Below are 12,001 nucleotides of genomic sequence, written 5' to 3'. Positions count from 1 at the left end.
CCCTCTATCGATGCGGCTACGTGATCTTCATTGCTGAAATTTGGTAGCAAGAATGTATTAAGGCTTTTCTTTGCGAGTATGCATGCTCGCTTTTTACCTGTTACATCGGCTGTGTACAGCCTGAAGTCCGACGCCCCCAAACCGAGAATCCTGTCTCCGTGGATCCAGGGTTCTTGGATGAGGGCCGCGTCAGCTCCACTCTCTGCGAGATGGAGCAGGAGGGCGGCGGAAGCCACCTACTGTGATGGAGGTTTATCTGCAGGAATGTCAGGGATATCCTTTAGATTCTCCACCACAGTAACCTCCGCCTCGGTGTCGGAGCCCAGCAATGAGTCCTCCTCCATACCGACGCCACCAAGAGCCCTCGCCAGGTCACTCTCCTCTGAGGTGTACCCTTCCAGAATGTCCTCCTCCACATCTAACATTCCTTCTGGGCGGACCTCTTCGGTCGGTTCCCCCAAGTCTAACTCTTGTGCGTCCATCTCCAAGTCGATGCCTCCAGGCTTACTCTTCGCATCCGACTTGTAGATCCTCACCGCAACGTGCGCGAACCCGTATTTGATACGGTACCAGCACACTCCAGGATCTTCGCAGTCTCCAATTTAGAGTGAGGACAACCTGCCTTCTCAGTCCCACTGCTTCTCCACATTGGCGACTTTCCAGTCCGCGTAGGGAGTGTGTGATTGCACATTTGAGCATGGCCAGAATGGTGGCAGGGTCCGCCGGCTTCTCTGTCAGCCATACGCGGGCCTCGGTTTGCTGGGGATCTTGTCCCAGTCAACCGCTTTCAGACTGGCTCCTGGGTAAACCTCCCCAAGAGACGCAATCATTAGCTTGTAGAGGCTTACAGTTCTACTTAAGACTGAACTAAAATACTACCCGGGCTGTACTTCGAAGCCTTCGTTGGGCTGCGGCGCAGTTACCCAGTTGCAGTTTCAGCATTCCGTATCCGGCCAGCAACGATCACTTGTTGCGCAAGTGTCCGGGCTGGTCCGCGGACAGTTGCCCTTGGAATGCGTAGTCAGCACCTCTTTCGTTACGCGTGCGGGCCACCGGATCCGGTGTGCAATTTGGCACTTTTCCTAAATTCTGCATTCGCATTCCTCCCTCCTTTAAATGGTCGCCGTCCCGAGGACCCAATCGTTCTACATCGTCGTCGGCCCTCGATTTCCTGCGGCGATGGCCTTCAGGTGATATTTGGGCAATCCACAGTATTGCGATAGTGGACAGGGGGCAGCCAGGAGAATAAGGCAAATGTTGTGAGACGGGATCCCGATGACAGTCTTTCTGTAAGGGCCCGATGTGGAGTAGGTTACTTAGGCTAAGCTCATGGAGAAAAGGGAGGCTGAGCCGGTTGTAGTGAGCAGTGACGTTTATTATTGTCATATCCGACACAGCAGGTTTTTTCAGTGAGCTCCCAGCTGGTTTATTAACCAGGTTCCGTTGAGCGCCACCTTGTTAGAGTACGCTAACAGGTAGGTTCCGGATACCTTATGTTCCCGGCCTGGGTCACCAGTCACCGTTACGTTAGCAGTCGTTGATGATGAGGGGTTCCGTGGTCCACAATGGAGATTGGATCTAGATGACCTGGGAGCGTGGAGCAGTGCGCGGTGGCCCCAGAAACTATCTGTTGGGCACATGTGCCGTTCTTTAGTTCCTTGCAGAATGCGGCACCTACCGTTGTCTTGCAATCGCCGATATTGAGGTTTCAGGATTCTATTATGAAGTTGAACCGGGTAGACTGTTACTCTCTTACATACGAGCTTAGGATTAGGAAATTTAATGAGAAAGTACAGAATGTCAAAATTTTGAAAAACACTTATGCTAGGTACTTCTAATATTTCTACCAAACTAATATTAATATTAATAGGCTGTTTGTCTCGCTTAATTTTGCTAGGCTTAGGCCCACGAGGATGTTTCCTAGGTCTGTAATGATGATTCTATTCTTTACTAAAATGATTTCTAACAAGTGTGTTTCTTTATTTGTTTCGTATTTCTGAATCTGATTCATTGCGTAAGCGAGCTCATTTAGACGTTCTTGAAATTGTATATTTAATTCTGTCTGACCTTCGTCTGCCCTCATTGACCGGTCCTGATTAAATTTTACCTGCTTCCAATCATTAAAGTCAGTCGTACCTGCAATAACCTTGAGAGCCGTACCAATTAGATTGATACTTCTAGTAGCCCTGTGGTAGAACTTAAGGGTGGTCACCAACTTGCGAATATGTCTAAGGTCCGTTGCTATAACTGGAGTTCTGTGGTCGTCTGTGAATGTCTTCGTCATTGATTCTGTCTGGTCTGCGTAGTCCTCGTAGATCGCCATGTTCGTTGCATGCTGTAGGTATCCGTAATTCTCCCAGATAACAATGTCATTGTCTTCTATCGGGATATAGTCGGCGTTCGTGTAATCGTTTAGTTTTAATGTCGCGTCCGTCTTAATAGTCGTTAGTATGAAAATTAAAAAATATTTCTGTAACCTAGAAATAATAAAGAAAGAAACAAAGGGGTAGGTCAAAATCTTGTGAGGACGATTAACGTAGATTCTCCTTGTGGACCACCCTCCCTTTAATAAGGACCGTGGTCCCCAGGTCTGCATCACTAACCTTTTCTGAGCACAGTGGTGTAAGCTTATTCCCCAGTCGTTTGTTTGCTTTCAGGATCGCCCACTTGGTAAGTTTTATGAGTCCTATCTTTGTTTACGTGTTCGAGGGTTTTCTCCTGTGCTTGTTGAATTTTTTTGCTAATCTCTGCTTCGAATTCTGCGGATTTTGAGTGTAAAATGTCTATGGGTTTTTCGTTAGTCACCGAGTGAATGGATTTATTATATTTATTAGTTGCAAGAACAATTATCTCGGTGGTGTCAATTAGATTGTTCTCTAGCTTCAAACTATTCAGTTCTATTTCAGCTATGGGTGCTATGAAATCTCTCTACTTCGCCGTTTGAGGTGCTGTGTAGAGGTGGGGCGTTAGAAACGGTAATGTTATAGTTGTTCAGGAGAATGGATTTTATGGTCTCGGAATTTAAGGATTTCTCGTTATCGCAGTAGATCGTTTAACCTGTACTGTGGCGAATTTCGAGAATTTGTCCACACACGTAAGGAAAAGCGTTCCGTCTGTGGAAAAAATGTCAATGTGGAGGATTTCCCCCTCAGAAGTAGGTATAGGTTTTTGTGCAACTGCCTGTTTGGATGGGTGGCGTTTGTACTTTGCCATGGAGCAGATTTTGCAGTTTGATGCTACATCTGTTGCCAGCCGGAACATTTTTGGAAAAAAATAGTCCCTTAGAACTTGTTTCTCATTTTCCAAGGCTGCTCGATGCGCTCTATTGTGTTCGGATACCATGATATCTTTCTGTTCGGTTCCGTCCGTTATGTCCTGTACAAAGAATTTTGAACGTCTGAACGTAGTGTTCGGGAATAGCTCCACGAGTTTGTGTTGAATAAATGCCAGGATTCGTAGGGAGCAATATATTGCGTTTACCACTTCGGCATTAACCACCTCTAGCAAGGTATTCAGTTACCGCGGTCATTTATTTTTACTATGTGTCTAACTTTGCTTTTAAACAGAATGAACGTGACTACGGATGACCTGTTACTCTCTTCAATTATTATTTGATTCCTGATACAGTTAACCGGGGTGTCCGTTGTGGCTATGGTATACGTTAGCGATTCCTCGCTATGTATGGTAGCCATATCGGAGTCCTGTTCTTCCTCTAAAGCGTTAACGTTTTGACAACGAGACAACGCGTCAGCAACGAAGTTTTCTTTGCCAGGTGTATAAATCACCTTTGCACCGTGGTCGTCAATAATTTCTTTCCAGCGCTTTAGGTTAGCGTTAGGATTTTATGAGAGACGGCATAAGTGAGTGACTGGTGATCGGTAAAGATCTGTAAATTCTTTACTCATACAAATAATAATGGGCGACCAGCCTGCGATAGAACCGCCCTAGACTAAAACCTGACGCGTCCATTGTTAGATCGAGCGGTTTCTTCTAGTCTGGGTAGGAAAGTAAAACATCTTCTGATGCTCGGATTTCTCTTAGTCTGCGGAATGTTTCCATCTGTTCCTTGTTCATTTCAATGATTATTTTTCTTGATTTTTATTTGCTTTTCTTACCGTTTCGCCCTTAAGAATGTTAGTAAGAGGCCTTGCAATTGCTGCAAAATTCTTAATAAAACATCTATAATAGCTTGCTAACCCTATAAAAGATCTCAGCTCGAAAAGGGTCTTTGGTTGGGGAAATTGCTTGATGGCCCTTTTCGGGTGATGTCCGCAAGCCCCCTTGCGTCACTATGAATCCCAAGTATTCAACGCTCTTTTTGAAGAACTTTGATTTTTCTTGAGATACTCTCATACCTGCTTCAGAAAGTTTTCCTAGATCCCATCTTATGTCATTAAGATGGTCCTCTTTCGTCTTTGAGTATATTATGACATCGTCTACATAAACATAGCATATCTTTGAAATTCCATCTCGTAGGGCATCATCGATAGCTCTTTGGAAAATACTCGGAGCATTCTTTAGTCCGAATGGCAATCTACAGAATTCGAATTTACCATTGTTTATTGAGAAAGCCGTCTTCTGTCGGTCTCTCTCTGCCAGCTCTATTGGTGGAAGCCGGATTTAAGGTCGAGTGTTGTAAAAAAACTTTGACTTGCCCAGGTTCGTCAATATTGTCGTAATCGCAGGGATAGGGTATCTATCGTCTACGGTTTTTTCGTTTAGTTTTCTAAAGTCGATAACGAGTCGCTTCTTCTTGGCCCCGTTCTGGTCCTTCCTTTTTTGTCAACAACCCACGTTGGATTATTATAAGGAGACTTGGATGGCCTTATTACGCCGTCCGCTAGAAGTTTTTTAACCTCTGCGTTGACCCATGGGGTGCGGGTACGACTTTGAGTACACCGATTCCCCATCTGTTTTAATTGTAGCAACAGTATTCATATTGAAAGGAAGTGCTTCGTCTGGATCAGCGAAGGCTTTGTAATTTTCCCCTATCATTTTGTTAAAGGCAGCTTTTAGTGCGGGGGGCACGTACTCGTCATCTATTTTGATAAAGTTGACATTTTCTGCCTAGCGAACTGGATCTTTTTGAATCCATTATTAGTGTGGAAAGTACATGCAGTAAAATCGAGTTTCGCATTCACTTGTTTAAGCAAGTCGTGACCGATAATACCGTCAAAAGCCGAGGATTGACTTTACGTTAAAAGGGGTGTCCACAGCCACGACGCCTTTCAGTCCCGGGAGTGGAGCAATATAATTTTTTGAGGTTCTTGTATCGATTAAAAGCTTTATTTCTTTTCCTGCCAGCGTAAGTGTAATGTACGGGAGTAGGGACTTTACCCTAAATAGTATAGAATAGTAAATAATTAATAGAGTCCTCCGCGTCCAGGTCATCCTCTATTTCTGTGGCGCATGCTTGCGCAACGGAATCGTAGTCTTCTTCGCCGGACTGCTCCTCGGGCATGAAGTTGATTTTCTGTTGGGTCCTTGTCGATTGCCCTGCTACCCATGCCCAAGGCTGTCTAAAACGGGATGAGGTATCCACATCCATGGGCTCCGCCCTTAGTTGTTTCTGGGCTTTTCCCGTATTACTGTATGGTTTTTGTTAAAAGAACCGGGATTGCCTCCTTTTTGAGGTCTGGCAAAGTAAGGGGTTTTTTGTATTGCCCCCAAATTTCGACTTTGTTCCTGGTCTGCGAGCCAATTTTTCCAGCCCGCTTGTCGCTAGTTGTTTGGTTTACTCACTTTTTCCTTTCTATGGCGAGCAAAATTAGCCGCAAAAAAACTTCTTTCGTTGCTCGATTCGGCTTCTTGGGCCAAAGCCAATGCCGATGGCAAATCTTGCGGTTGCGCGGGAAATACGGTCATCTTTAATGATTTTTTTAGGCCGGATATGAACGCATGCAGAGCGTCGTTCCTGTCGGCTGCTGCGTTGGCGTCGAGGGTCATAATAATTTTATTTGTTAAAAGCGTTAGCTTCCTTATTTAAGTAAGGGTAAATCTCCTTGCCTTAAAAAAGTTAATTTTTGTTGAATTACATGTGTCGGAGTTTTGTCCGCATACGTGAAATCTAAACGTGCCAGCATGGCGTGGAAATTTAACACTGTATTATATGAAGACAATGCAGCGGACGCTGGTCCTCTTATTTTGTTTTTTGTTTTTGAGGATTGCGACTGCTTGATAGAATCGACTGCTGCCCTCGTAATGCTCGAATACCCTGTATGCTCCTGTGGCAGCCTGCCTCCAGGAGACGTAGTTCTCCAGTTTCCCTTAAAATTTTGGGACGGATTTTACTATATCTAGCGGTTCGGTACATTCTATTCCTGGTACAATTTTAATCTCCTGATACGTTTTGATATCTGAAGTTTTGATTTTTAATGAGTTTATTTCTGCCGTCAATGCGGCTACCTTCTTATCAAATTCTCGTTGTTGCCTTTCGAGTGCGCCTTTCATGGCGTTCTCGATGGCTAGAAGCTCCTTGTTGAGCTATCAGCGTTTTGATAGCGGCCAAATTAACAAGACGAGGTTCAATTTTAGTATTCAATTTATTATGGGTCAATTTAACCCCACAACTAATTCCGCGGCGATCCAAAATAATGCCGAAAAACAAGTGCATAAATACTAAGAGCTTGCGCAGAAGCTCCATCAAAGATCCAAAGTGCATACGCTACAAATAACAATAAAGTGCATGCGAAACTGGGAGACAAAACAGAGACGAATACATGCTGATAACAACAGATGCAGCCTAGCAATTTTTGATTATTTTAAATTCATTTTTTGGTGGCTGCTTGGCCCAACATCCTCCACCCATTGAAGGGTGGGCCTTCAATAACACTGTTGGAAGGGGCAGCAGTTACATCATGGCAGTGATTTTTCCGTGGGTTGTCTTCCCTAGCATAGAGCGCCGACACATCCCGTGATAGTTCACCGCGTCCAGAAACCATCCAGCCATCCAGCCAAATCGAGTATTCTGAGCAATGGGAAGCCCGTGACCTAATTGGATTTGGCCAGCCGACAATAGGTCAAAGAATAAGCTGGCTCCAATCAACAGGCCCACTCGCTGCGTTTTGTGGAAGTTGGGGTCAGCTAGATCCATATTGCCAGGAATCTTCCAGCCCGAAGCATCTATGTCCTGGCTAGGCTGATAGTCCGTTATATGTGAAGCTACAACAGCCTCAATTTCCACTGAATACGTGCTAAGGCGGGACTTCAAGCACACATTAACGGACCGGCCACCGTTGTGGAGCATTTGGAGCAGCCAAGCTGAAGTTCATTCGCCAGCCGCGACGAGATGAGGTGCACTTGTGAACCGGAATCCAATAAAACTCGGCAAGGCAAGAAGGCTCCAGATCGTCCACGAACGAGTACATTGGCTGTTGGCAGGAGCACTAGCTCAGCATTGCAATCCTGGTTCATAACAGGGTTGATTGAGCGGGATGTGCTCGCAACAAAAACGGAACCGATGGGACGGGAGACTCGTGCAGGTGAAATCTGCCCGCGAGGGTGCAACAAAATATGATGACGGTGATTGCACGTCAAGCAGCGGGAAGCTGAGCATCCGCGAGCGAGATGGCCATCCTCCAGACAAACAAAACAGCGAGCCAGACGCCGCACTTCGTCGTACCGCTCTCAATTGGCAAAGCACTAAACTTTGAACAAGAAGGAAGCTCGTGCACCGAAATACCAAACAGGGCGCATAGAGCAAGACGGGCGTTAATAACCATGCACGAAGATCGGTTATTTGAAGATCTACCTCGGCCCACTAGGTTAGCTGGTGGATACGCCGCCAAAGAAAAGTCGACGCATTCAAGAGTCCGGCACCTTTGCTCCAAGAATCGTGCCATGGACTCCCAAGACGGAAGCTGTCGTTGGCCTTTGTGGCAGGATCCAATTTCTGCAGGATAATCTGGATAAGCAAGCATCCTTGGATCTCGGAAGCTGATCCAGAACTCATAAGAGCCCGCATATGCCCATTGAACCGATCCGATAGCTCCCGCAAAGTAGCAATAGACCCTGGCTCGACCACACGAAGCTGCAGGATCTCATTAATGTGAGACTGAAATATTAAATGCCGATTACTAAAACGATTGCGCAATAGGTCAAGGGCCACATCGTAGTTCGCGTCAGTAATTTCCAGAGCTCTCACCGTATCCAAGGCTGACTCGCGCAGGCATGAAATGAGCCACCGGAGCTTTTCCATTTTCGTTTGGCGATACACTGGCACCGTCGAGAAGTGTGGAGTGGGCAGCGATTCTCATGGAGCGCTTGACAACCTCCACCTGAAATTCCACTTCCACATCAGTCGCCAGCTGCGAGAATCTCCAATACAGATCACTACCGATCTCGCTAAAATTAAGCTCCTCCAACTCTTCTTGAAGCGCGGTGAACCGCTCACGCAAACGCTTCTCCACTGACTGTGGACAACAAGGGCGTTTTCTTGGGACTTTTAATGCTGATCACAATAGTCAACCGGGATGAAATCACGTCGGGGTCACCAATGTTGAGCTATCAGCGTTTTGATAGCGGCCGAATTAACAAAACGAGGTTAAATTTTAGTATTCAATTTATTATGGGTCAATTTAAACCCATCATAAATCAATTTATGGGTCAATTTAAACCGTCCAAAACAATTCCGAAAAACAAGTGCATAAAAACAAAGAGCTTGCGCAGAAGCTCCACCAAAGCTCCCAAAGTGCATACGCTACAAATAACAATAAAGCGCATACGAATCTGGGAGACAAAACAGAGATGAATACATGCTGATAACAACAGCTGCAGCCTAGCCATTTTGATTATTTTAAATTCATTTTTTGGTGGGCTGCTTGGCCCAACACTCCTGTTGAGACATTTCTATTTTTTGACTGGAAAATTCAGAGGTTTTTAGTTTCAAGGACACTCTTTCGAACAAGGGTGTTGGTTGCGGCCCTACTGGTTGATGGATAATAGTCCTCTTGGTGAGCCCTTGACCCCCGAGATTTCCTTTACTCTTCTAACATTTCTTCATCCGACGACACGTAGTTTCCCGTGGACATGGGTCAAAATTAATAATAAAAATTGCTGCGGGCTTTTATATAATTTTGTAATATTTTGTTAAAAAAAATGTTTATGTATTTATCTATTTTTGCAATATTTTGCTCGATTTTATTAAGAAAAATAATTTCCAGTGCACTTTTTTATGAATAGTACAAATTTCAGAGAAAAATTTATTTTTTCATACTCAGATTTCATGAAAAGAAAAAAATGTGTATATTTTTTTTAAATCATGTATTTCTTATTGTATTAATTTTTTATTTTTTATTTCTCTTGAAAAATAGGTTTGACAAGTTTTAAGCTTTTTAGGAAAGGGAGAAAATTGTAAGAGGAAAAAAAAAATTTTAATATTTTCTTTTTTTTTTTTTTTTGAAATCATGTAGTCACTTTATTTCTGTGTTAGTTTTCTTCCACGATAAGCTTCAATACAAACAGCCTACTTACATTTTCTTCTATTTATTTCTTAAAGTATTCTGCAAGTTGCCGTCGGCTTTCCTTCGCTTCAGCTTGTTGATTCCCACGAAGGGGGGCGAGGGTTACCCTACAGCTCCCTTTATTTGGATTATTTCCGCGGATGGAGGCGAGGGTTGTCCCTACAGCTCCTTTTCTCACTGCTTCGTTAGTTTTTGAATTTTATGCAAGATCTAAGATCTTGCATACAATTAGTTTCATTTTAGAACTTTTCGTTTTTTTTTTAATGTTATTTTTCACTATTTCTACAACTTTTCATGTAAAGAAAAAATATATTTTTGTCCGGAATGTCTTACAAGCTTTCTTTTTCCACTTGTTTATTTATTTTATTTTCGACTCCTTTTTTTTCGTAATTTTCCGAATTGGATTTTTATCACGTTTTGGGCGCCAGTTAATAATATTAGTTATTGTTGTGTGGGTTTTACAATATTTAATTTATTTATCATTATACTTAAGACTGAACTAAAATACTACCCGGGCTGTACTTCGAAGCCTTCGTTAGGCTGCGGCGCAGTTGCCCAGTTGCAGTGTCAGCATTCCGTATCCGGCCAGCAACGATCACTTGTTGCGCAAGTGTCCGGGCTGGTCCGCGGACAGTTGCCCTTGGAATGCGTAGTCAGCACCTCTTTCGTTACGCGTGCGGGCCACCGGATCCGGTGTGCAATTTGGCACTTTCCTAAATTCTGCCTGCGCATGTTAACTTGCGTTTAATCAAATTGTACTTTTAATCACCGCGTGGGACTTGGTAGAGCTTCTTTCGCCCAAACTGTAAAAGTGTGCAGAGACAGGGAGATGTCTCCTTACATCTCCATCCCTATAAAGTATTCTATTCTTGATCAGGATGCATATTCGTCTGTCTGTGTAGTCTCTCAGTTTTTATGAAATCGACTTTATGCTTTACGTACATCCGTATTTCGCTTGCACGCAGTTTATGAGTCGGAACGACTGGGATCGGTGTACTAGGTCTTGTTGCTGCCATATAACTGATTGACGGATGTCTATAACTTTGGTGTTTTTAAAGTTTTTAAAGTAAACTGTGGGACTCCACAGTTCCACAGATATTATTTTTTGCCAACATATCTTACCTAAAAAATTGCATATGAATCGGACGACTATATCCTATAGCTGCAAAACTGAACGATTGGAAATTGCACAACCTTGCAATCTTGCAGCCCCTTGCCAACATTTCTATTAGAAAATTTATTTGATCTCATGGCTCTTGTAAGGATCGGCCAACTATATACGACATACACAATAATATAAGCTGCTACCTAACTGCAATAGTATATCAACATCGGCTCCGCCCGATTTAAGTAAGTAATTCTTGCTTTTTTTCAAGATTTTGCATTGTTAAATTAAAACTAAAAATGTATTACTCATATAACATATATAACAAGAAAGGAAAGCTAACTTCGGGCGGATAGACGGCCGATCCTTATAAAATTTGGCAGATCATATAAGTTGGCCTAAATTAGAATGCACAGAAAGTCCCAACCTTCTAACTTAAAAAACACCAAAGTTATGGCATTTCCGATCAATCAGTTATATGGCAGCTATAGGATATAGTCTACCGATCCCGGCCGTTCCGACTTATATACTGCCTGCAAAGGAAGGAAGGGTGTCTGCAAAGTTTAAACTCGATAGCTTTAAAACTGAGAGACTAGTTTGCGTACAAACAGGCAGACGGACAGACGGACATGCTCATATCGACTCAGGAGGTGATTCTGATCAAGAATATATATACTTTATAGGGTCGGAGATGTCTCCTTCACTGCGTTGCACACTTTTGACCAAAATTATAATACCCTCTGCAAGGGTATAAAAAGGACATGTATAATAATATATATGTTTACATATACGAGTAAATTTATATATCTTATGGAAAATAATTAATAATTAGTACGTTTATATAATTTTTTATTTTTACCTTGTAATCTAATGCGTGTTTCACTTTTCCCTAAGGCATTGACACTTGAACAGCTGTAACTTCCAAAGTCGGATTTTGTAAGATACTTTATGGTAAGATTAAGATGCCAAGTATACAAGTTGATCATTTCTTCGGAAATATTATATTTATTGCTATTGTGAAGCTTAATATTGCCTAGAAATAAAGTTTTTAAATGTGTAATAATCATTGGGAAGAGGGTTCTTACCTTCATTGCGATACCATCCATTAAGGGGCTTTGGATTAACCTCGACAAAGCACTCTAAAGTTACCTCCCTTTCTATAGGTGCTCCTACTAATTGGTTGACGGCCTTTATTGTTGGAGGAACTTAAATGAATAAAAAGATATCTAAGCACATGACATGAGAACATGAAAAAATACGGGCTTAAGTATCGGTTATCAATTTTGACGAAAGTTTTAGGTCAGGTATTTGTTATGGCGATGGTTGCATTAAGAAGCTGAAGGCAATTAACTGGATTTGAATAGAGCAATTGGTGATCAAACCTATCTAATGTTACTGGATTCTAGAGCATCGAGAGCCAATGCCATTTTCTTAC

At 43.0% G+C, this 12,001-nt stretch overlaps 1 protein-coding gene across 1 annotated transcript in view; it reads right to left on the bottom strand.

Moving 5' to 3' along the window:
- LOC26514679 (lachesin) overlaps positions 1 to 12,001 on the bottom strand; it is a 372,156-nt gene that overhangs the window by 55,226 nt on the left and 304,929 nt on the right. The window contains 2 exon segments of the mRNA XM_044716619.1: positions 11,426 to 11,599; positions 11,652 to 11,771. Of these exon segments, the coding sequence (XP_044572554.1) occupies positions 11,426 to 11,599; positions 11,652 to 11,771 (294 nt within the window).

Source organism: Drosophila ananassae, chromosome 3R (genome assembly GCF_017639315.1).
Source record: "Drosophila ananassae strain 14024-0371.13 chromosome 3R, ASM1763931v2, whole genome shotgun sequence".
NCBI classification, from domain to species: domain Eukaryota; kingdom Metazoa; phylum Arthropoda; class Insecta; order Diptera; family Drosophilidae; genus Drosophila; species Drosophila ananassae.
Note: the sequence above shows the minus strand (reverse complement) of the source record. Positions and strands in the feature narration are given on the sequence as shown.